We start from the raw sequence: 21,063 nt of genomic DNA, 5'->3' as shown, positions 1-21,063 counted from the left end.
GAGTTGGTGCAGCAGAAAGGTGTTTTCATTCCCCATTCATTCCTGCCCCTTCGAGGATGGATCTAAGACAAAGAAGTGGGGGGTTCATTTATTTTGCCTAAATACACAGAGAGCATGGCTGGCTCCTCATTGAGACAAAATCTCTGTGCCACACAGGGTGGCTGGAGACTGAAGTAGGTAGGAAAGAATAATGGAATTCCTTTGTAGACCACATCACCACAAATGGAAAAATGCCAAGGAAAAATATAACAAAGGGAAAAGAGTCTTTCCCTGTCATCGCATACACTGGGATTCATTTGCAGAGAATATGTGACAGTGTATGGCTGCTGAAAAGTGCCCAAAGAGGTTCCTCAGGGCATCCTTGACCTCCTGGTTCCTCATGCTGTAGATGAGGGGGTTCAAAGCTGGAGGCGCCACTGAGTACAGAGCTGCAACCACCAGGTCGAGGGATGGGGAAGAGATGGAGGGGGGCTTCAGGTAGGCAAACATGGCAGTGCTGATAAACAGGGAGACGATGGCCAGGTGAGGGAGGCACGTGGAAAAGGCTTTGCGCTGTCCCTGCTCAGAGGGGATCCTCAGCACAGTCCTGAAGATCTGCACATAGGACAGCACAATGAACACAAAACACACAAATACAACTAAGAGGCCAAAGAAAACAAGCCCCGCTTCTCTGAGGTAGTATGAGTTTGAGCAGGAGAGCTTGAGGATGTGGGGGATTTCACAGAAGAACTGGTTGATGGCATTGCCTTGGCAGAGTGGTATGGAAAATGTACAGAGTGTGTGGAGCAAAGCATTGAGAAAGCCACTGCCCCAGGCAGCTGCTGCCATGCGGACACAAGCTCTGCTGCCCAGCAGGGTCCCGTAGCGCAGGGGTTTGCAGATGGCAACGTAGCGGTCGTAAGCCATCACAGTAAGAAGATAAAACTCTGCTGAAATGAAAAAGGCAAACAGGAAGACCTGTGCAGCACATCCTGCATAGGAGATGTCCCTGGTGTCCCAGAGGGAATTGAGCATGGCTTTGGGGACAGTGGTGGAGATGGAGCCAAGATCAAGAAAAGAGAGGTTGAGGAGGAAGAAGTACATGGGGGTGTGGAGGCGGTTGTCGCAGGAAATGGCGGTGATGATGAGGCCGTTTGCCAGGAGGGCAGCCAGGTAGATGGCCAGGAAGAGCCAGAAGTGCATGAGCTGCAGCTCCTGCGTGTCTGCGAATGGCAGGAGGAGGAACTCGCTGATGGAACTGCCGTTGGACATTTGCTGCCTCTCTTCATGGAACACTGTCCAAAGAAGAAAAGACAGGGACAAGTTAGGGTAGACTGCTCTGACCAAAACCTGTTCCATTTCTCATGGAAACCCAACAAAGTGCCTCTCCTGCTCACAAGACCTTTGTGCAGCTCCTTGGCTCGAGCGCTGGCTGGTGCTGGTTGAAGGTGCCACAGGGAGCAGGGGCATCTGCTGTGGGCTCTGCAGGAGTCAGTCCCACCCTACGGCAATAGGTAAATAGGAACACTGGGTGATCTCAGGTTAAATCCACACGAGACATCAAAGAGCTTTTCAGCATTGTCACTAAAAGTTCACCTGACTGCAGAGCACAGCGAAGGGGATTTCTGTGTTGTTTATTCTCTTCTAGTTGCCCCAGCACACCTGAGGAGTTTTTAAAGGCAGCAATACCTGGCATTTCTGCTGCACTTCAAGTGCTGCACCTGAAGAGGATCTCAGCTCTCCCCTCCCAGCCGGGGACACAGAGGGCCAACCAGCAGCATTGCCATGGCACTAGACACTGAGGTGTCTTCCTCACGGGACTCTTGGAAAAGGCAGAGATGTCATGAGAAAGCTGTGCCCTTCTGGAGGACAGCCTGCAGCCCAGCTGGACCACACTGGGAAAGAACTGGCCATCTGAAAGATGGGGTTTCCTGAAGGGAGGCTCACATCTTTTCCAGCCCCACACACAGCAGCGCCCAGCATCCCCAGAAAGGTGGGGACAAAGGCAGCAGGGACTGGGGGAAACGTGCAGAAAGGCCCCAGTGCTCCTGCTGAGGGAGGCAGAACATGGAAAGACAGACCAGCACTGGAGATTTTCTCCTCACTGGGGCTCCAGCTGCAGAGGAAGTGACTCAGGCTGAAACCGTGGGGCCTTGAGGGCAGAGGCTCTGCTGGGTGGGAGAGGAGACCGGAGGGGTTGTGCTGGGGAAGGTCCCTGCAGCACAGGGGATGGTGGGGAGCTGCCCAAATGCCCCTCCCACAGCATTTCTGGGAGTAGCTCCCTCTCCCTGCCTGCCCACGTCTCTGCTGCCTGGAGCCGTCCCTGATAGGAGCTGCTGCTTCTCTCGCCCCACATCTCCTACCTGTGAGAGCTCACAGAGCCCATCCCACCCACGGCATGCCCAGCTCTGCCCTGCAGACCCCTCCTGGCAGCTGGGCACTGCCCAGGGACATCTCTGGGTGTGCAGGGGCTCAGGAGAAATAAATTCCCATCTCACACTGCCCACCGAGTCCACCAAGAGTGAAGATTCAAAGCACAGACTCCTTCCCTTTCAGGTAACCCTCACCTTGACTTTCCTCTTCAGAGATGCCCCAAGGCTAATCTGGAGCTTTGAGCAGCCCTGACCCACACGGCACCCTCTCGACAGCACAAGGACCTCGCCTGGAAGGGGGTCGCTCCTTCCACCCACAGCTTCTCCCCACAGCTCCATGGGGAGCTCCCCGGGCAGGCAGAGTGCTGACCCTGGCAGGCGGCACAGTCCCTGCCCCGGCACACCGCTCGGAAGGACAGCCCTGGGCACCCGTGGCTACACACCCACCTTCCTTCTCCACCCCTCAAGCCATCCCCGGGAGAAGGCAGCCATCATGCCCTGTCCCTCTGATGGTGCCGCAGGGAAGCCCTGCTCTGGAGCACGTCCTCCTTCTCCACACCAGAAAAAACAGGAAAGCTCCTATCAGTCATGGAACCTATCAGCCCTAGAAGATCCCTGCAGGATATGCATCTGCATTTCCTGGCTGCCAGAGACTTACCGTGACAGAAGTTGTGACAATTTCGCTGTGAACAAGCTCAGAACTGTCCTCCCACTCACGGCTGCATTCAACCTCCCTCTGCTTTATTCATCTCACTGCCTGCGGGCAGTGCCCTCAGCCCTGCTGAGCTGTGCAGAGGAGCTGCTCCTGGGCAGAGCTGTCTCTCTGCAGCGCTGCCCGCTTGCCAGGAGCTCCCTCCGGCCCAGCAGCCCGGCCCAGCTCAGCAGCAGAGGACCAGCCCAAGGCAGCACTTGCTCTGCCCCCTCTGGGCTCCCTCCAGCTGTCCCTGGGGCTTCAGGGGAACCTGCTGGGAGACAGGCTGAAGCAATCACCCACGTTCCCTCCCTCAGCTGGGGAGAGACACTTACATCCAGCAGTGTCATTTCTCTTACCAGAGACAGATTTAGGTCCAAGAATCACCTTTTCTTGTCCCATCTTTAGGCAGGACATCCACGCAGCGACAGGCAGGATTTCCTTTACCCCTGCTGAGGTGCCCACATTTAGGACAACCTGTAACTATTCTTTATGTCCATGGGAACCTATAGAGGTATCCAGCTGACTAAAGGTATTCGTGTAGCACAGGGACAATTAAGTCTCTCTCTTTCTGTTCTCCATCAGTGGTATTTCCTAGATGTCCTTTGAGTATAATGGCAGTTGTCACATCCCTTCATTATCTAACCTAAATTAGGGCAGATGAATCTTGATTTAGTTTTGAAGTTCAGGCTGGGCCAGCCACCAATAAATGAACAACAGATGCTCTCTTTGAACCTCTCTCATCCTTCCCAGAAGCAAAGGGAGAGAGAATGAGAGACTTGTGGGTGAAAAGAAACTTAATCTTTTTAATGAACTATTAATAATAAAAAGAAAATATAATAATATCAATAAGAAAATAATGAAATATAAAAAATATAAACAAAACCAGTATTAAGCTCCCATGATGAAGATCATGTTGCAGAGAAGGCCTAGGAAAATCCCAGATTGGACTCAGTGATGGATGGGAACTGGATTTCAGAACTGGATTCGGGAACGTGTGGATTGGGTTCAAAGGCAGGTGACTGACTCCTCCTCAGATGCCGGCCATTGAAGAGAAAGACTGACCCCTTTGATCCCTCAGCTTTTATACTGAGCATGATGCAGATGCAATGAGATATCCCGTTGGTCACTTTTGGGTCACCTGCCCTGTCTGATCCTCCCCACAGCTGCAACCAACCCCTTTACACTCTTCTGCTTCCAACCCTCCCACTCAGTACATAACAAAGTTTGCTGGCCTTGGTTGTTATAGCAATAGGTATAAGCAGGAGCCTCTCTGCATACTGTGCCTTGGTATTCCCTATAAACATCAGACCTTATCTGCTAGAAAAATAGTACTGGGCTACCTCAAACCAGGAAAAAGTAGAAGTCTTCAACGGACCAAATGCATTCATGTGCCATAGGAAGAGGCGAGTGTCTCTCTCTGTCTTCACCATCAGCTATATTTCCCACATGTCCTTACAGTGTAATGGCAGTTGTCTCGTGTGCACTCCTCCATTGCCTAACATAATCAGGGCAGATGAATCTTAATTTAATATCCAAATAGGGGCTCTCGCACACAACGGCATGCACCTGACATGGACAGCACAGGGCCTATACAGGCACCCCATGCCCATTTAGGCCAGTTGAGTGACAGGCACCACCCAGGGCATCTCAGACAGAGTCAGTGCTTTTGGGCCAGTGAATGAATGTCGCCACTACAGGGACACAAACTCTGTCCCTTCTCTATCTTGCAGATGCCGGGCAGTGCATGAATACAAAGCGCATCACACCAGGGTCTCCACACTGGTTCCCTCACTCTCAAATTCTCCTGGTTCTTCTCTCCCCCATCGTTTAATTTTCCCTCAATGATATAATCACAGATCAGGCCAATGACTTTTATGGTGCTGTTATCATAGGATGTCCACACCTAAGCACATTTCCAACATCTTCTCCTCCTTCCCAAGATCAGCTTCTCCTTCACCACAGGCCCTCAGGACAGCAGAGACACAACAGACAGCAAAGCCCTCACCTGCTTGGACTTCACAGTAGAGCTCTGTTTCTCTCTGGCCTTGGGGAGAGCAGGGTTTGCTTTCTTTGTGAGAACCTAATTCTTTAGGTTCTTAATTCTTAACTTAGGATCTTAATTGATCTCATTGCAATTACAGAGACATAGTGGGATAGCTCATGTGCCTGGAATGCTGTCATGGATGGCTATGTACTTTTTAGGCAAGACAGGCCTGCAAGGTGAGGTGGTGGAGCTGCTCTTCATGTGAGAGAGCAACTGGAATGTATTGAGCTCTGCCTAGGGGTGGATGAAGAACGAGTCAAGAGCTTATGGGTAACAATTAAGGCTCAGGCTAATACGGGAGACACTGTTGTGGGTGTTTACTACAGGCCACCTGACCAGGAAGAGGAAGTCGATGAGGCCTTCTACAGCTGAAAGTAGCCTCACGATCACAGGCCCTGGTTCTCCTGGGGGACGTCAACAACCCTGATGATAGTTGCTGGAAAGGCAACACAGCCAGGCATGCACAGTCCAGGAGGTTTCTGCAGAGCATTGAGGATAACTTTTTGACACAGGTGGTAGAGGAGTAAATGAGGAGAGGTGTGCTGCTGGACCTGGGAAGTTTACAGAGTGTGGAAAAAGGGACTGGCCACTTGGGAGGAGTATAGGAGTGTTGTCAGAGTATACAGGGATGCAATGAGGAAGGCTCAGGCCCACTTGGAATTAAAGCTGGGAAAGGATGTCAAGGACAATAGGAAGGGCTTCTTCAAGTACATCGGCAGCAGAAGGAAGACTAGGGAAAATGTGGGCCTGCTGCTGAATGAGGTGGGTACCCTTGTGATGGAGGATGCAGAGAAGGAGGAGTTACTGAATGCCTTCATTGTTTCAGTCTTTACTACCAAGGCTGTCCATCAGGAATCCCAGACTGTGGTGGAAGGAAAGAGTCCCTCAACAAAGGAAGACTCTCCTTTGATTGAGGAGGATTGTATTCTAGATCATTAAGGAAAACCTGACACCCACAAATCCATGGACTCTTATGGGATGCATCCATGAGTGTTGAGGGAGATGGCAGATGTTATTGTGAAGCCACTCTGCATCAGCTTTGAAAGGTCGTGGGGAACAGGAGAGATGCCTGAGGACTGGAGGAAAGCTATTGTCACTCCAGTCTTCAAAAAGGGCAGGAAGGACACAAGAAACTACAGGCCAGTCAGCCTCATCTCCACCTCTGGAAGGGTGATGGAACAGCTCACCCTGAATGTGATCTCTAAGCATGTAGAGGAAAAGTTTATCAGGAGCAGTCAACATGGATTCACTAGGAGAAATCATGCTTGACCAACCTCATGGCCTTCTAGGATGGCATAACTGTCTGGGTAGATGAGGGGAGAGCAGCGGACATTATCTACCTTGGCTTCAGCAAGGCTTTTGTCGCTGATTCCTAAAACATCCTCGTAGGTAAGCTTAGGAAGTGTGGGTTAGATGAGTGGACAGCGAGGTGGATGGAGAACTGTCTAAATTGCAGAGCTCAAAAGGTTTTGATCAGCAGTGCAGAGTCCAGTTGGAGGCCTGTAGCTAGCGGTGTTCCCCTGGGGTCAGTACTGGGCCTAGTCTTGTTCAAGATGTTCATCAAAGACCTGGATGAGGGGGCAGAGTGTACCCCCAGCAAGTTTGCTGGTGACACAAAACTGGGAGGAGTGGCTGACACACCAGAAGGCTGTGCCACCATTCAGCGAGACCCAGACAGGCTGGAGAGTTGGGGAGAGGGACCAAATGTAGTTCAACAAGGGCAAGTGTAGGGTCCTGCACCTGGGGAGGAATAACTCCATGCACCAGCACAGGTTAGGGGTTCACCTGCTGACAAGGAGCTCTGCAGAGGGGGATCTGGGAGTCTACAAGTTGACCATGAGGCAGCAATGTGCCCTTGTGGCCAAGAAGGCCAATGCCATCCTGGGGTTCATTAAAAAGCACAGCAGCAGGTCGAGGGATGTCATCTGCCCCCTCTACTCTGCCCTGGTGAGGCCACATCTGGAGCACTGTGTCCAGTTCTGGGTGCCTCAGTTCAAGAAAGACAGGGAAGTACTGGAGGGAGTCCAGTGGAGGGCTACAAAGATGATTAAGGGACTGGAGCACCTCTCTGATGAGGAAAGACTGAGAGACCTGGGTCTGTTTAGCCGAGAGAAGAGAAGACCGAGAGAATGTCGTCGAGAGGATGTCTTCAAGAGGATGGTGCCAGATTCTTTTCAGTGGTGCCCAGTGACAAGAGAAGTGGCAACAGGCACAAGCTGGAACACGAGGAAAAACTTCTTGACTTTGAGGGTGGCAGAGCACTGGAACAGGCTGCCCAGAGAGGGTGTGGAGTCTCTTTCTCTGGAGATATTCAAAACCCACCTGGATTCATTCCTGTGCAACCCGCTCTAGGTGAACCTGCTTTGGCAGGTGGGTTGGGCTTGATGATCTCCAAAGGTCCCTTCCAATCCCGATCGTTGTGTGATTCTGTGATGATAAGGAGAGACAGGCTAGAAAGATCAGGAGGGAGGTGTCCTCAGTGTGAAGGAGCTGCTTAGATGTGTGGAGCTCCTTTATGGGATGAACGAGTTGGGTGAGCCCTTGTGGGTGAGACTGGTAAGGGTGCCATTTTGGTGAGAGACAAAGAACCCATCTAAGTCCTCCTGCAGACTTTCACTACTGTGGCATTCACTGGGAGGGGACCACAGCAGCACGCAAACAGTCCTGGAGGTTTCTGGAGGGTCTTGGTCAAGACACAACTGGGGACACAGGTCTTTATAGCACAGCTGCCAGATTGGTCAACAACAATTACACTCATATGCACCTGTTACTCTCAAAGATGGAAGATCAGGACATGGATGTGAAAACCGATGTCAGCCTTGGCTGTTGTGACCATGAAAGAGCAAGGTCTCTCCTCCCAATGGGAAGGTGAAAAGAAGAGCACAGATGCTAGACCTCAGAGGAGCTGACTTTGTCTGAGTCTCGCGACTTTCAGTGGGGGAAGCCATGTGAGCAGCACAGAAGGGCAGCAGAAGTCAGTACCACTGGCCTTCAAAGGCAGTGTGTTTCAAGCACAAGGCTGTCCATACCACTAGTCAGAACACTCAGAGCCCTCAGGAGGGAAGCTTGAGGAAATGGGAAACTCATGGGGAAGCTCCACAGAGAAAAAAGAATCATACAAGATGTGGATGCAAGGATTAAAACAAAGGAGGAACTCAGAATTACAGTTGGTTTTAGAAAAGCCAGAGCTCCCACGTGCAAGGGAGTTCAAGAGCACAGCGATGAGCTGTTCTTACTTCAGGGACAGTTAAAGACGAAATGAAGACATTTGCGTGGCCGGTGCTGAATTTAGTAAGAGTAGGTATAGATAAGTCTGAGGTACTCTTGGCCTTTGTCCTCAACAGCAAGGTCTCCCAGCTCCACGCGCCTAAGAGGCAAAATCCAGCAGTAGATGGAGACCAAGTCAGGGGCTACATAGCTAAGGTGAACCCTTAGTAGTCCATGGCACCAGACAGGATGAAGCCAAGGACGTTGAGAGATTAGACTGACGTCATAGCCAGGCTACTCTAATACATTTTGGAAGGTCATCATGACTGGAGAAAGCGAAAAGCAAATCTTGCATACATCTAAAAAGACCCAAGGACTGAGCAGGGGAATTACAGGCTGCAGTGACAGAGGCCAGGGGCTGCATGGCTGGGCAACAGCTCTGTGGAAATGGCTCCAGTGGGCCTCAAGTTTCATTAGGCAAAATATCACGCAACAGCAAAGAAGACCAACAACATCCTGGGATTTATGAGCACGAGCACAGCCAGAAAAAGTGGTTACCCTCCTCTTCTCAGCACCCTTTATACTATTCCCAGTTGGCAGGAACCTCACCAGGCTGCCACGACTTCTCAAATATGATGGATAGTGGTTTAGCAACTTAAGATAATAATTACAAATGATCATTCCTGAGAATACATGGATCATGGCCACAGAGGGGGGGATACCAGACCCCAAGATCTAGCAGGTTCTTGGCTTGCGTAACAGGTGGAAAGCACCAGAATATTCCATTGTCCAAGCTGAGCCAGAGTGGAAAATTACCTGACGTAAGTTGGTTATCTCAGATCCCATAAGTAGCAGTTCTAGCAAAGACCCTTTGAGCTCTTTGGGATCACAGCAGGCCGTGGCCAGTATCTCCCCTGAGCTGGGACACCCCTAAGGCTAACACCTCGAGGATTAGAAGGCCAAGGCAAGTCAACCCCTCTCAAGTCTCGGTTATCGCCCGTTGAGGAATGCCGAAGCAGTGTGAGTATTTAACTCAAGTAAAGGGAAATTTTAAACTATAGACTAGTGTCTCTTTCGTCCACCTCCACCTATATGTTTATGATACACACATTAGCTTTCTGGACACAAATGTTCTTCCATTTGTCCTTGCACATGTAAGAGACAATAGGGGTACCTGTCAGTTCACTGGAGTCACCCGCTACTAGGAGATTTTGATTCGAGCAACCAGAGGTGTGTGTTTGTGTGTGTGCGTGTGTGCTCATATGCCTTTTGTTTTAATGTGTATATGTATTAATTTGAGATCTGTGTTTTCATTCATATGCATATGTATTGATTTGGGATACCTTAAGTCAGTGTGAATTTTGTCATCTTTGAATCTGTAATTAAGTCGCTGTTCAATTATATTGTTGAATCACTTTGTAAACTTTTAAAACAGTTAATGATTAAGTGCTGCTAAAATTCAGCTTCTTGATCTACCTCAAATCATTAATATATTTTCAACCCCTGCTAAATCATAACCATGTCAAATACTTCCACCTGCGACATGGAGATGTCAGCAAGAAACAAGGGGACAATGGCTGATGGCTTCAGCGAATCCTTAAAACCATGTCTGAAACCAGCAATGGACAACAGTTGATGTCTGCAGGTGAAAGCGGAGGAGGAGGAGGTTCGTCCTAGAAATACACCAAGAAGGAAAGCCCGTGCTGCGCAAGTCAGGCATGATACAGATGTTTCCATCTGGAGTGCGTGCCTCAGCCTGGCAGATAGGGAATGCCCACTGCTGGTGGTGGCTGTGCTCAGTCATCCACATGAGTTTACCTTGCTGGCCAGCACCTTTGGATGCAATCTCTCCAGTCCCATAGACTGGTGAGTGTAGTTTGCTAAAGAAACACTGGCTGTTCCCCTCGATTCCTGCCTCAAAGCACAAAGGCCTGGCAGACCTTGCTGGTGGTAACAGAGGCAAAGAAGTCACAGACTATCTCAGATGTATCTACACCTACACTTACAAAATTCGGCAGTGGTCCCACATTCTCTCTGTTTCCTTTTAACTGTACTTGAAGTAGCAACAGCTCATCTTGGTTCCCATTGCATTCCTTTTCCATTTTCAATTGAGTCTTTATAAGGATGATGGCTGTGCTTGAAGGATGCTTTCCTTGAAGACAAGGTATTATCCAGGCATATTGAGAAAATGATTGGTGTGCTCCTTGACTGTATCATCATGGGTGTGAGTAAAGACTACAGTGTGATGTGCTACATGTTCACGCAATGCCTGCAACTATTGGGTAGATAAGGGACAGACCTTGCCTCTTCCGTGGCAAAAGATGATTGATGCTTCTGACTGAGGGTATCAGTCAGTGGCACACAGGCAGCAAATCACACTCCTTGTGGTGCCATCTGGGGTGTTTGTCACACACCTGCTCTGAATGGGAAGTGCTTTCCTGTAGGTCCTGTGCTGTTCCTGCAAGTCCTGGCTTCTCATGTAGCTCTGTGAGCTTGGATTTGAACATAAAATTGAGTAGATACTCTGAATTCTATAAGGCAATGTGGGAATGAACATGAAAAAACTGCCAATGTAGTCAGTGGCGATCTAGTCAATCCAGCAGAAGGAGAAGAGAGAGACTGAGCTGTCCTTAGGGCACATCAGTCATTCAGATTAATACCTCTATGGGCCACACCTGAACATAGTCAGCAGGGACAGAGACATTTGCCCTTACTTTGGCCATCTGCTGTCATTTCAGTTCGCCAAAGGAAATTCCCGGCAGCCTCCAAGAGGTTGCCCACAGTTGTTGCCCTGTCTCTAGGATCTGCTCCCTTTGAGTTTGCAGGTACCTGCCCATATCTTGGATCACCTCTGGCATCTCACCTTCAGCAGACATTTGCATCTGAACGCCTCGCTCCTGGCCTCCATCTCCAGTGATTCGTATAAGAGCACAGGAAACGAGCTCACGAGCAGGTGCTTATTTTGTGCACACCTGAGGTGAGGCAAGAGGAATCCCACCTCCTGTAGGTCTGTGGCAGACATGGAAGGTAGCTGACTCCCCTTTGAGCCCCAGAAATACAAACCCAGGATGAGATGCCTCCATTGACTCAGCTGCATCCCTTCTCTCAGCAGGGGTAAAGGAGATCCCTGCCTGTAACTTTCTGTGTGTCATGTCTAATGATGGGACAAGAAAAGGCACTTATGCCAAACTCTGTCTCTGGTAAGAGAAATGACACTGCTGGATGTGTCTCTCCCCAGCTGAGGGAGGGAACGTGGGTGATTGCTTCAGCCTGTCTCCCAGCAGGTTCCCCTGAAGCCCCAGGGACAGCTGGAGGGAGCCCAGAGGGGGCAGAGCAAGTGCTGCCTTGGGCTGGTCCTCTGCTGCTGAGCTGGGCCGGGCTGCTGGGCCGGAGGGAGCTCCTGGCAAGCGGGCAGCGCTGCAGAGAGACAGCTCTGCCCAGGAGCAGCTCCTCTGCACAGCGCAGCAGGGCTGAGGGCACTGCCCGCAGGCAGTGAGATGAATAAAGCAGAGGGAGGTTGAATGCAGCCGTGAGTGGGAGGACAGTTCTGAGCTTGTTCACAGCGAAATTGTCACAACTTCTGTCACGGTAAGTCTCTGGCAGCCAGGAAATGCAGATGCATATCCTGCAGGGATCTTCTAGGGCTGATAGGTTCCATGACTGATAGGAGCTTTCCTGTTTTTTCTGGTGTGGAGAAGGAGGACGTGCTCCAGAGCAGGGCTTCCCTGCGGCACCATCAGAGGGACAGGGCACGATGGCTGCCTTCTCCCGGGGATGGCTTGAGGGGTGGAGAAGGAAGGTGGGTGTGTAGCCACAGGTGCCCAGGGCTGTCCTTCCGAGCGGTGTGCCGGGGCAGGGACTGTGCCGCCTGCCAGGGTCAGCACTCTGCCTGCCCGGGGAGCTCCCCATGGAGCTGTGGGTAGAAGCTGTGGGTGGAAGGAGCGACCCCCTTCCAGACAAGGTCCTTGTGCTGTCGAGAGGGTGCCGTGTGGGTCAGGGCTGCTCAAAGCTCCAGATTAGCCTTGGGGCATCTCTGAAGAGGAAAGTCAAGGTGAGGGTTACCTGAAAGGGAAGGAGTCTGTGCTTTGAATCTTCACTCTTGGTGGACTCGGTGGGCAGTGTGAGATGGGAATTTATTTCTCCTGAGCCCCTGCACACCCAGAGATGTCCCTGGGCAGTGCCCAGCTGCCAGGAGGGGTCTGCAGGGCAGAGCTGGGCATGCCGTGGGTGGGATGGGCTCTGTGAGCTCTCACAGGTAGGAGATGTGGGGCGAGAGAAGCAGCAGCTCCTATCAGGGACGGCTCCAGGCAGCAGAGACGTGGGCAGGCAGGGAGAGGGAGCTACTCCCAGAAATGCTGTGGGAGGGGCATTTGGGCAGCTCCCCACCATCCCCTGTGCTGCAGGGACCTTCCCCAGCACAACCCCTCCGGTCTCCTCTCCCACCCAGCAGAGCCTCTGCCCTCAAGGCCCCACGGTTTCAGCCTGAGTCACTTCCTCTGCAGCTGGAGCCCCAGTGAGGAGAAAATCTCCAGTGCTGGTCTGTCTTTCCATGTTCTGCCTCCCTCAGCAGGAGCACTGGGGCCTTTCTGCACGTTTCCCCCAGTCCCTGCTGCCTTTGTCCCCACCTTTCTGGGGATGCTGGGCGCTGCTGTGTGTGGGGCTGGAAAAGATGTGAGCCTCCCTTCAGGAAACCCCATCTTTCAGATGGCCAGTTCTTTCCCAGTGTGGTCCAGCTGGGCTGCAGGCTGTCCTCCAGAAGGGCACAGCTTTCTCATGACATCTCTGCCTTTTCCAAGAGTCCCGTGAGGAAGACACCTCAGTGTCTAGTGCCATGGCAATGCTGCTGGTTGGCCCTCTGTGTCCCCGGCTGGGAGGGGAGAGCTGAGATCCTCTTCAGGTGCAGCACTTGAAGTGCAGCAGAAATGCCAGGTATTGCTGCCTTTAAAAACTCCTCAGGTGTGCTGGGGCAACTAGAAGAGAATAAACAACACAGAAATCCCCTTCGCTGTGCTCTGCAGTCAGGTGAACTTTTAGTGACAATGCTGAAAAGCTCTTTGATGTCTCGTGTGGATTTAACCTGAGATCACCCAGCGTTCCTATTTACCTATTGCCGTAGGGTGGGACTGACTCCTGCAGAGCCCACAGCAGATGCCCCTGCTCCCTGTGGCACCTTCAACCAGCACCAGCCAGCGCTCGAGCCAAGGAGCTGCACAAAGGTCTTGTGAGCAGGAGAGGCACTTTGTTGGGTTTCCATGAGATATGGAACAGGTTTTGGTCAGAGCAGTCTACCCTAACTTGTCCCTGTCTTTTCTTCTTTGGACAGTGTTCCATGAAGAGAGGCAGCAAATGTCCAACGGCAGTTCCATCAGCGAGTTCCTCCTCCTGCCATTTGCAGACACGAGGGAGCTGCAGCTCATGCACTTCTGGCTCTTCCTGGCCATCTACCTGGCTGCCCTCCTGGCAAATGGCCTCATTATCACCGCCATCGCCTGTGACCACTGCCTCCTCCATACCCCCATGTACTTCTTCCTCCTCAACCTCTCTTTTCTTGATCTTGGCTCCATCTCCACCACTGTCCCCAAAGCCATGCTCAATTCCCTCTGGGACACCAAGGACATCTCCTATGCAGGATGTGCTGCACAGGTCTTTTTCTTTTTCTTCTGTGCTGCAGCAGAGTTTTATCTTCTTACTGTGATGGCCTACGACCGCTACGTTGCCATCTGCAAACCCCTGCACTACGGGATCCTGCTGGGCAGCAGAGCTTGTGTCCGCATGGCAGTAGCTGCCTGGGGCAGTGGCTTTCTCAATGCTTTGCTCCACACACTCCATACATTTTCCATACCACTCTGCCAAGGCAATGCCATCAACCAATTCTTCTGTGAAATCCCCCACATCCTCAAGCTCTCCTGCTCAAACTCAGACTACCTCAGAGAAGCGGGGCTTGTTTTTTTTGGCCTCTTAGTTGCATTTGTGTGCTTTGTTTTCATTGTGCTGTCCTATGTGCAGATCTTCAGGGCTGTGCTGAGGATCCCCTCTGAGCAGGGACAGCGCAAAGCCTTTTCCACGTGCCTCCCTCACCTGGCCGTCATCTCCCTGTTTATCAGCACTGCCATGTTTGCCTACCTGAAGCCCCCCTCCATCTCTTCCCCATCCCTCGACCTGGTGGTTGCAGCTCTGTACTCAGTGGCGCCTCCAGCATTGAACCCCCTCATCTACAGCATGAGGAACCAGGAGGTCAAGGATGCCCTGAGGAACCTCTTTGGGCACTTTTCAGCAGCCATACACTGTCACATATTCTCTGCAAATGAATCCCAGTGTATGCGATGACAGGGAAAGACTCTTTTCCCTTTGTTATATTTTTCCTTGGCTTTTTTCCATTTGTGGTGATGTGGTCTACAAAGGAATTCCATTATTCTTTCCTACCTACTTCAGTCTCCAGCCACCCTGTGTGGCACAGAGATTTTGTCTCAATGAGGAGCCAGCCATGCTCTCTGTGTATTTAGGCAAAATAAATGAACCCCCCACTTCTTTGTCTTAGATCCATCCTCGAAGGGGCAGGAATGAATGGGGAATGAAAACACCTTTCTGCTGCACCAACTCAGGGCAGGCCTCTCTGTTAGTGTGGTAGCAGAAGCTTCCTTAGGACCTGCAGGGTTGGTGCTCTTGTGCTGGTCTGGGGAGAGGTGATGACATAGGTGGGGGCGCAGATCCCTCAGGATCTCCAGGAGAGAAGAACAGGGGACACAGGGTGCCAGGGACCTCCTTTTCCTCGTGCCGTGTGTACCTCTCATCTCGGGGGCTGACTCCACTCTACCTGTAAATTACTGCTTGGAAAAAGAGTGGGAAACAGAGAAGACCTAGATGCTATGCAAGCCACCATAAGGGCTGCTACAACGACAGGGAACCCCATCCCAGCCAGACCCAGCACACTTGAACTGGGGACCCAAAAATTGACACCATAGTGTACAGGTGGCCTAACAAGTGATGAGCGTGGGGGGGTAAATCACTTCCCTCACTCTTTTCGCAAGGCTCATGTTTAAACACTCCAGGACACTGCTGGCCACCTTTGGGACCAGCTCAGCCTGGATTGTGTGCATCACTGCTGGGTCATGTTTTGCTTCCTGTCCCCCAGCATGACCGAGGCCTTTTCCGCAGAGCTGCTCTCCAGCCAGGCAGTCCCCTCCCCCTGATGCTGCAGGGTGCCAGTCTACCCCAGCTGCAAGACCTGGCCTTTGTCCTTCCTCTATCCAATGAATTCCTGACAGGAGAGTCCTCCTGACAGCCAGGTTGCATCATAACGGCATCCCTAAGACACAGGAATGGTCCTCCCAATGTAGTGTGATCGACAAACACTTTTGTGTTGCCTCCACCGGGTCATAGATACAGGTTTTAAACTGCAAAGGGCCCAGCGGAGTCCCCAGTGCTGCCCCACCATGCCCCAGGATGTCCCACTAGCCTCCAAGTAAGGTATGGCCCCTTCAGCACTGCTCTCTCAACCTGATCACCCAACTGGTGTATTACCCATCTCTTTGTCTACCCCTCCAGACTGTAATGTCCAAACTTGAGTACAAGACTATTGAGGGAGACCACACCAAAACTCTTGCTGAAGCTGACGTAAATGACATCCACTCTTCTCCCTTCTGGCACAGATGCACTTACTTCATCACGAAGGCAATCGGGTCGGCAAGGCGTGATTTCCCCTTGCTAAGTCAATGCTAATGTTTCTTGGACACGTTCTTCTCTTCTGGGTGCCCAGAAATGTCACCCAAGAGGACTCTAATTGATGGCACACTCCTCACCAAAGTGAGCTTGTGCAGCCTGGGCTTCCCTTGGTTGCGCTTTTGCCCTCTTTCAAAGACTGGTGCAAAAATTGCTTGTCCTCACTCACAAAAGACCTCTACCAATCCTACAGTCTTTCCAAAGGGGTATTCCAAAGAAATATCGATCTTCCAGGGCAACTTCATTACCGCTATTCTACCTGTGATACCTGTCTTTAGTTTCTCTAATCTTTCATGTATTTTCACCTGTCCTGACACAAGGACCATTTCTAAAATCACCTTTTCATATGCAGACTGTCTAGACAAAGGCCCATTCCATGGTTCTCCACTTTTCTCCTCCCCTTAATCTTGGTTCATTCCAATACCTCGCACCTATGCTGCTGCATTGAGCTTCAGGTAGTTAGACTTGCCTGTCTTTCAGCAGTCTAATGGTCTCTTTAGCCACTTCTTTACCTGTGTTCCTGTCTATCTTTTCGTATCTGCCTATCTAAAACATTTGTGATGAGATTATACCTTGTAGAGAGGCAAACTCACTAGAGGCAGTTTGTTCGTGGCACTACTTAGCTACAGAGTGTGTTTTACTGTTTTGGAAAACTGATCATGCTTGAGTTTTCTGTCCTTACAAATAGGAAAAATTCTTCGGGGCCTGTGTGCAGCCCGTTCTCTAAGGAGAGCAGGTAGGAGAGATGGAGCAATGGAGCTATAACATCCAGCTGCAGAGATGAGTGGAGAAGGCTGATGCAAGGAAGAGTGATGTAAGTCTCAGGTGGCCAATGACAGGAATGGTGACGAGCAAAGTTGTCCACCCAGTGTCAGACCTCAAGGACCTGCTTTTCCTAGCAGCCCAGATCTCCCAAGGAAACACTCTGCATCTATATCACTTGGACAATGCTTCTGTCACCTCTTCTTTAAACTGAAATGTAGTAAAAAAAAACTTTTAAAAAAAACAAATAATTTTTATTAGGTGCACTTTGAAATCTTCTTCCTTAACTACACCATGAAACAGGTCCAATTAGCTGTACAAGCCTTGGAGACTTGAAGACAATTACAGAAACATAAATAGCTCGTTAGGGCATTGGGAGCTCATTACATGAACCTCAGCTACTGAGAGAAGACTGACCAAACTTCTTCAGAAGTTCAAGTCAGAAGCACAACCCAAAGTACCTTGAAGCTTTGATTGGCCCCACTGAGGGCCATCACTGACAAAGCCTCCCCATGGAGTCATTAGAGGAGATAATTGGAGGCTGTGCTTGCAGGTAGGCAAAGGCGCTGAGCAGGTGGCTGTGATGCTGAGAAGACCCTGGGGTTTGTTGTATGAAGCAGAAAGGCCAAGCCCTGACCCTCAGGCCCTGGCAAGGCAGACCCTGGGAGCCTCAAACTAAAGTTGCATCTCCCCGGCCTTGGTGGTAGAGACAACTCTTACAGCCAAGGGGCCAACGATCTCCATCCTGTTGGACCTTTCAGCAGTGCTAGAGCCATTGGCTGTCTCTACCGCAGCCTGTCCTACACTCTCCCATTCTTTCCCTTCAGGCTGTTGACACCCATCTTGCTTTGTCTCCTTGCTCTCACCCTGGCATTTCTATACTTTCAACTGATGTGCCTCTGCTCTCGCTGGCTGTTGAAAGACAAGGTTCATCCAGACTCCCTCTGGGTGACCTCTTGCACCACAAGGCTACACTTTGAGTGATGTCTCTTTTTTTCTCCCGTCCAGTGTGAACCTGCCACTTTGTATAGGTTTCCTTCTCTTCCCACTACCCAGAAAAGCTCCATGATCTCTGAAACCACACTTCAAGTAGTTGCATGCTCCTACTGTAATGTCCTGAGCATCCACTTCAACAGGCTGAAGAAGCCCAGGTCCCTCAGCTTCTCCACAGTGGCTGCAAACCCCATCTGGGCAGATGTCCTCTAAACCCTCTCCAGTTCCTCCCCCTTCCTCAAGGCAGCTGAGCCCCACACTCAGACACACCAGTCCAGGTGTGGCCACACCAGTGTTGATACAAGGGGGATGATCACTCCCTTGTTTGGGTGGCCACGCTCCAACTGATGCAGCCCTGTATGCAGCTGGCTATATTCATGGTGAGCATGTACCACTGGCTCCTATGGCATTCTTCTCACTGCCCAGGCCCTTCTTCTCTGGGGCAGCCCTGAGCTGTTCAGGTCCCAGCCTGACCTCACTTTTGGGGTCATTCTACCCCAAGAAAAGCACTTGCAGCTTTTCCTGTAAAATTTCACGAGGCTTCTCTTGTCAAATCCCAGAGTTTCTCAAGGTCCTTCTGGAGTGAAGCACTGTTTGGACAGCTATTAAGGTGTGCGTACAGGTGGCCCACCAGATTTGTGGTGCCTCTGACAAGATAAGAGCATGAGGAATTGCAGGACACTACAGATAATAGCAGCAGGTACTAGTTTAATGGAATTGCTGATCAACGTAGGAATTACCATGCTCAGAAACACCAAATGAGGGTACAAAGGAAGCCAAACTAGTGCCAGGGAGGAAAGGGTGAAGAGAGATGGGCTGTTCGCATGGGAGGGTACAAGGGTGGTAAAGGGGAAGGAATTTTGAGCTGGAAAAGAGGGGAAAAGGAAAGAAAAGGTGAAGCCAAGGAAATAATGACAGTCTTTCAGGGGTGCCTGCTAAGCAGCCCCACATCTGAGCAACAATGCCTGGAGTGGGACCAGCAGGCTCAGATCGTCTGACTAAAGTTCTTTCTGTCTGACTTCAATGGTCACATGGAACCTGAGTGCTTCCCCTCCCATCATGAAGGGAAGATCTGTTGTGGACACCAGCTCATGCTCTTGAAGGGCTCCCTTATCTCCTGGGTCACATTGCCCACATGGGTGCTTCAGCTACCCCAGAGCATCCTGGAGGCAATGGAAACCTCTGTGTGGATAAATGAATCACGACCTCCATGTAGATTTTAGGAACAATGTGTAATCCCTGTAGAAAAGATCTCAGTGTAATAGCTGAAAATGTCTTCCTTTCCAGTATTGCTATTTTTTTAATCATTTTTCTTTTTTTTTTAATAATTTTCATTAATTTTTTTCATTAAGTTTTTCTTTAGTAGCAAGGGTATGTACAAGCAAGCTGATTATGCTTTCTCTCGCTGTGTGAATAGTCTTACGCAGCCACTTAGCAAAATTAATTTTCTCACCGATGGTTCAAATGGAGAAACATTGCTCACAGGAATGACTGCATTTATATTTGGCACATTTAATGTACTTCCCGCCTCTGTGTCTTTTCTCCTTAATCTGCCTAGTCTGTCTTCACTGAGCTCTTCAAGGGAAAGATGCCTTGCACCATAGACCTTGTACCCTCCTGTTGGCAGAGACCTGAACATTGCCTTATCCAACTCTCCTGCTTGAGGCAAGGTGACCTAGATGAGGTATCTCAAAGGCTCCTCTCAGCTTGCCATCATCCCCAAAGGAGCTGAAGGTGAGCTCCATCCCATCATACAGGGAGATAACAAAGATGTTAAACAGTGTTAGCCCAAGTGGTGGTCACAGAAGAATGCCAAAAGTGAGTGGCTGTCAAGAGGACTCCGTACCACTGATGACATCTGGGCCTAATCATCCAGCATAACTCCCACCCGCATCATCATTTCCTTCTTCAGTCCAGATATGACCAATCTGGCTATAAGGAGACCATGGGAGACCATGTCAAAGGCCTTGTTAAAGGCCTCGTATACAACGTTGCCTACTTTCCCCTCCCATACACATCCAGCAACAATTTTTTTTGCCTTCAAGTGCCTGGAGATGGCTGCAGGAGGACATGCCCCATCACCTTCATAGGGACTGATGTGAAGCTGACCAGCCTGGAATTCTTCCAAACCTCTTTCTTGCCTTTCTTGAAGATGGGTGTGACATTTGCCTTTTCTGAGGACCTTGGAACCTTCCTGATTGCTCTGGCTTTTCCAAGATGTTTGAAAGAGGTCTCATTATAATGCTGGCCAGCTCCACCAGCACCTCTCTGCCTCTTCCCAAAGCCTTCTCCGTATCCCACAGTTCCAGAGGAATGTTCAGGAAACAGCACATAGAATCGTAGAATCGTCTGGGTTGGAAGGGACCTTTTAAGGTCATGGAGTCCAACCATCATGCTGGTCCTGGTCCACTGGGCCTGTTCAGAAGAGAACCAGACGTGAGTTCTTCCTGCAGGCCCACAACTCCAATGTGTAGCTCACAGCTTTTTGGAGCATTTTTCTCACTGTCCTCCTCCCCCCCACACCTCTCTGGTCCACAGGCTGTAGATGAGTGTATTGAGCCAGGCCTGAGCATGGTGTAGAAAAAAGGCTTTGTCAAACAATTTCAGGAGGGTTCTTCTGGGCATCACACAGACAATAAGGAGGGTGTCGTAGAAAACAGTGGCACTATTGAGGTGAGAGGAGCAGTTGGAGCAGCCCTCCTGTCTGCCCATGCTGGATGGGAGAGGTGCCCCAGGGTGGCAGCTCTGATGCACCCACAGGATGCCCCTGTGAACAGGAAGGAGGGGACTGGAACTGCAAAGCAGGTTATGAAGCAAACAGCATGAACGTCATGGTGTCACTGCAGGAGAGCTCCAGTGAAATCCCCGAAGAGGTGGCCCACTCCACTGGGGTCACAGATCTGTATCTAGGAGAAGAATGAAATGGTTACTGTAGATAACATAAACACCCCTAGGCAAGGTGCAGCTTCCTTCTGGATACACACCTTTCGGTTCAGGAGCCTTGCAGAGGAATCGGGTGGCCCTGGGACTAGTACTGATCATAGGATGAGGTCACCAACAGGAAACACTCAGTACATGCAAAAGGTGCTGAAAATAGTACTACCCATACTGTGAGCAGAGGTGGTATCTACAAGGACAGACTTTTGCTTCTTTGTTAATCACTTAAATGAATTGTGAAGGAAGTTCAGAGAGTTGAACCATGAAGGTTTGTGTGCCTCTGAGTGCATTCATACCGCCTAGATGGGCTCTGAGCCTTCTGATAGGTGAAAAAATGCCCTCTTTTGAAGGGCAAT

General features: G+C 50.5%; 2 protein-coding genes across 2 annotated transcripts; one reads left to right on the top strand and one right to left on the bottom strand.

The window, feature by feature from the left end:
- Positions 1-273: 273 nt before the first annotated feature.
- Positions 274-1,251, bottom strand: LOC309682457 (olfactory receptor 14C36-like; the record flags this gene model as incomplete). Its single annotated transcript, XM_082496548.1, has 1 exon — positions 274-1,251. The coding sequence occupies one exon, from the start codon at positions 1,249-1,251 to the stop codon at positions 274-276; it is 978 nt and encodes a 325-aa protein (XP_082352674.1).
- A 12,391-nt stretch (positions 1,252-13,642) lies between these two features.
- LOC309682456 (olfactory receptor 14I1-like) lies at positions 13,643-14,623 on the top strand (the record flags this gene model as incomplete). Its single annotated transcript, XM_082496547.1, has 2 exons — positions 13,643-13,939; positions 14,303-14,623. The coding sequence occupies 2 exons, from the start codon at positions 13,643-13,645 to the stop codon at positions 14,621-14,623; spliced, it is 618 nt and encodes a 205-aa protein (XP_082352673.1).
- Between the last annotated feature and the right edge of the window lie 6,440 nt (positions 14,624-21,063).

Source organism: Vanellus vanellus (assembly GCF_965231255.1).
Source record: "Vanellus vanellus genome assembly, chromosome: 29".
NCBI classification, from domain to species: domain Eukaryota; kingdom Metazoa; phylum Chordata; class Aves; order Charadriiformes; family Charadriidae; genus Vanellus; species Vanellus vanellus.
This window is presented reverse-complemented; position numbering and strand designations above follow the sequence as displayed.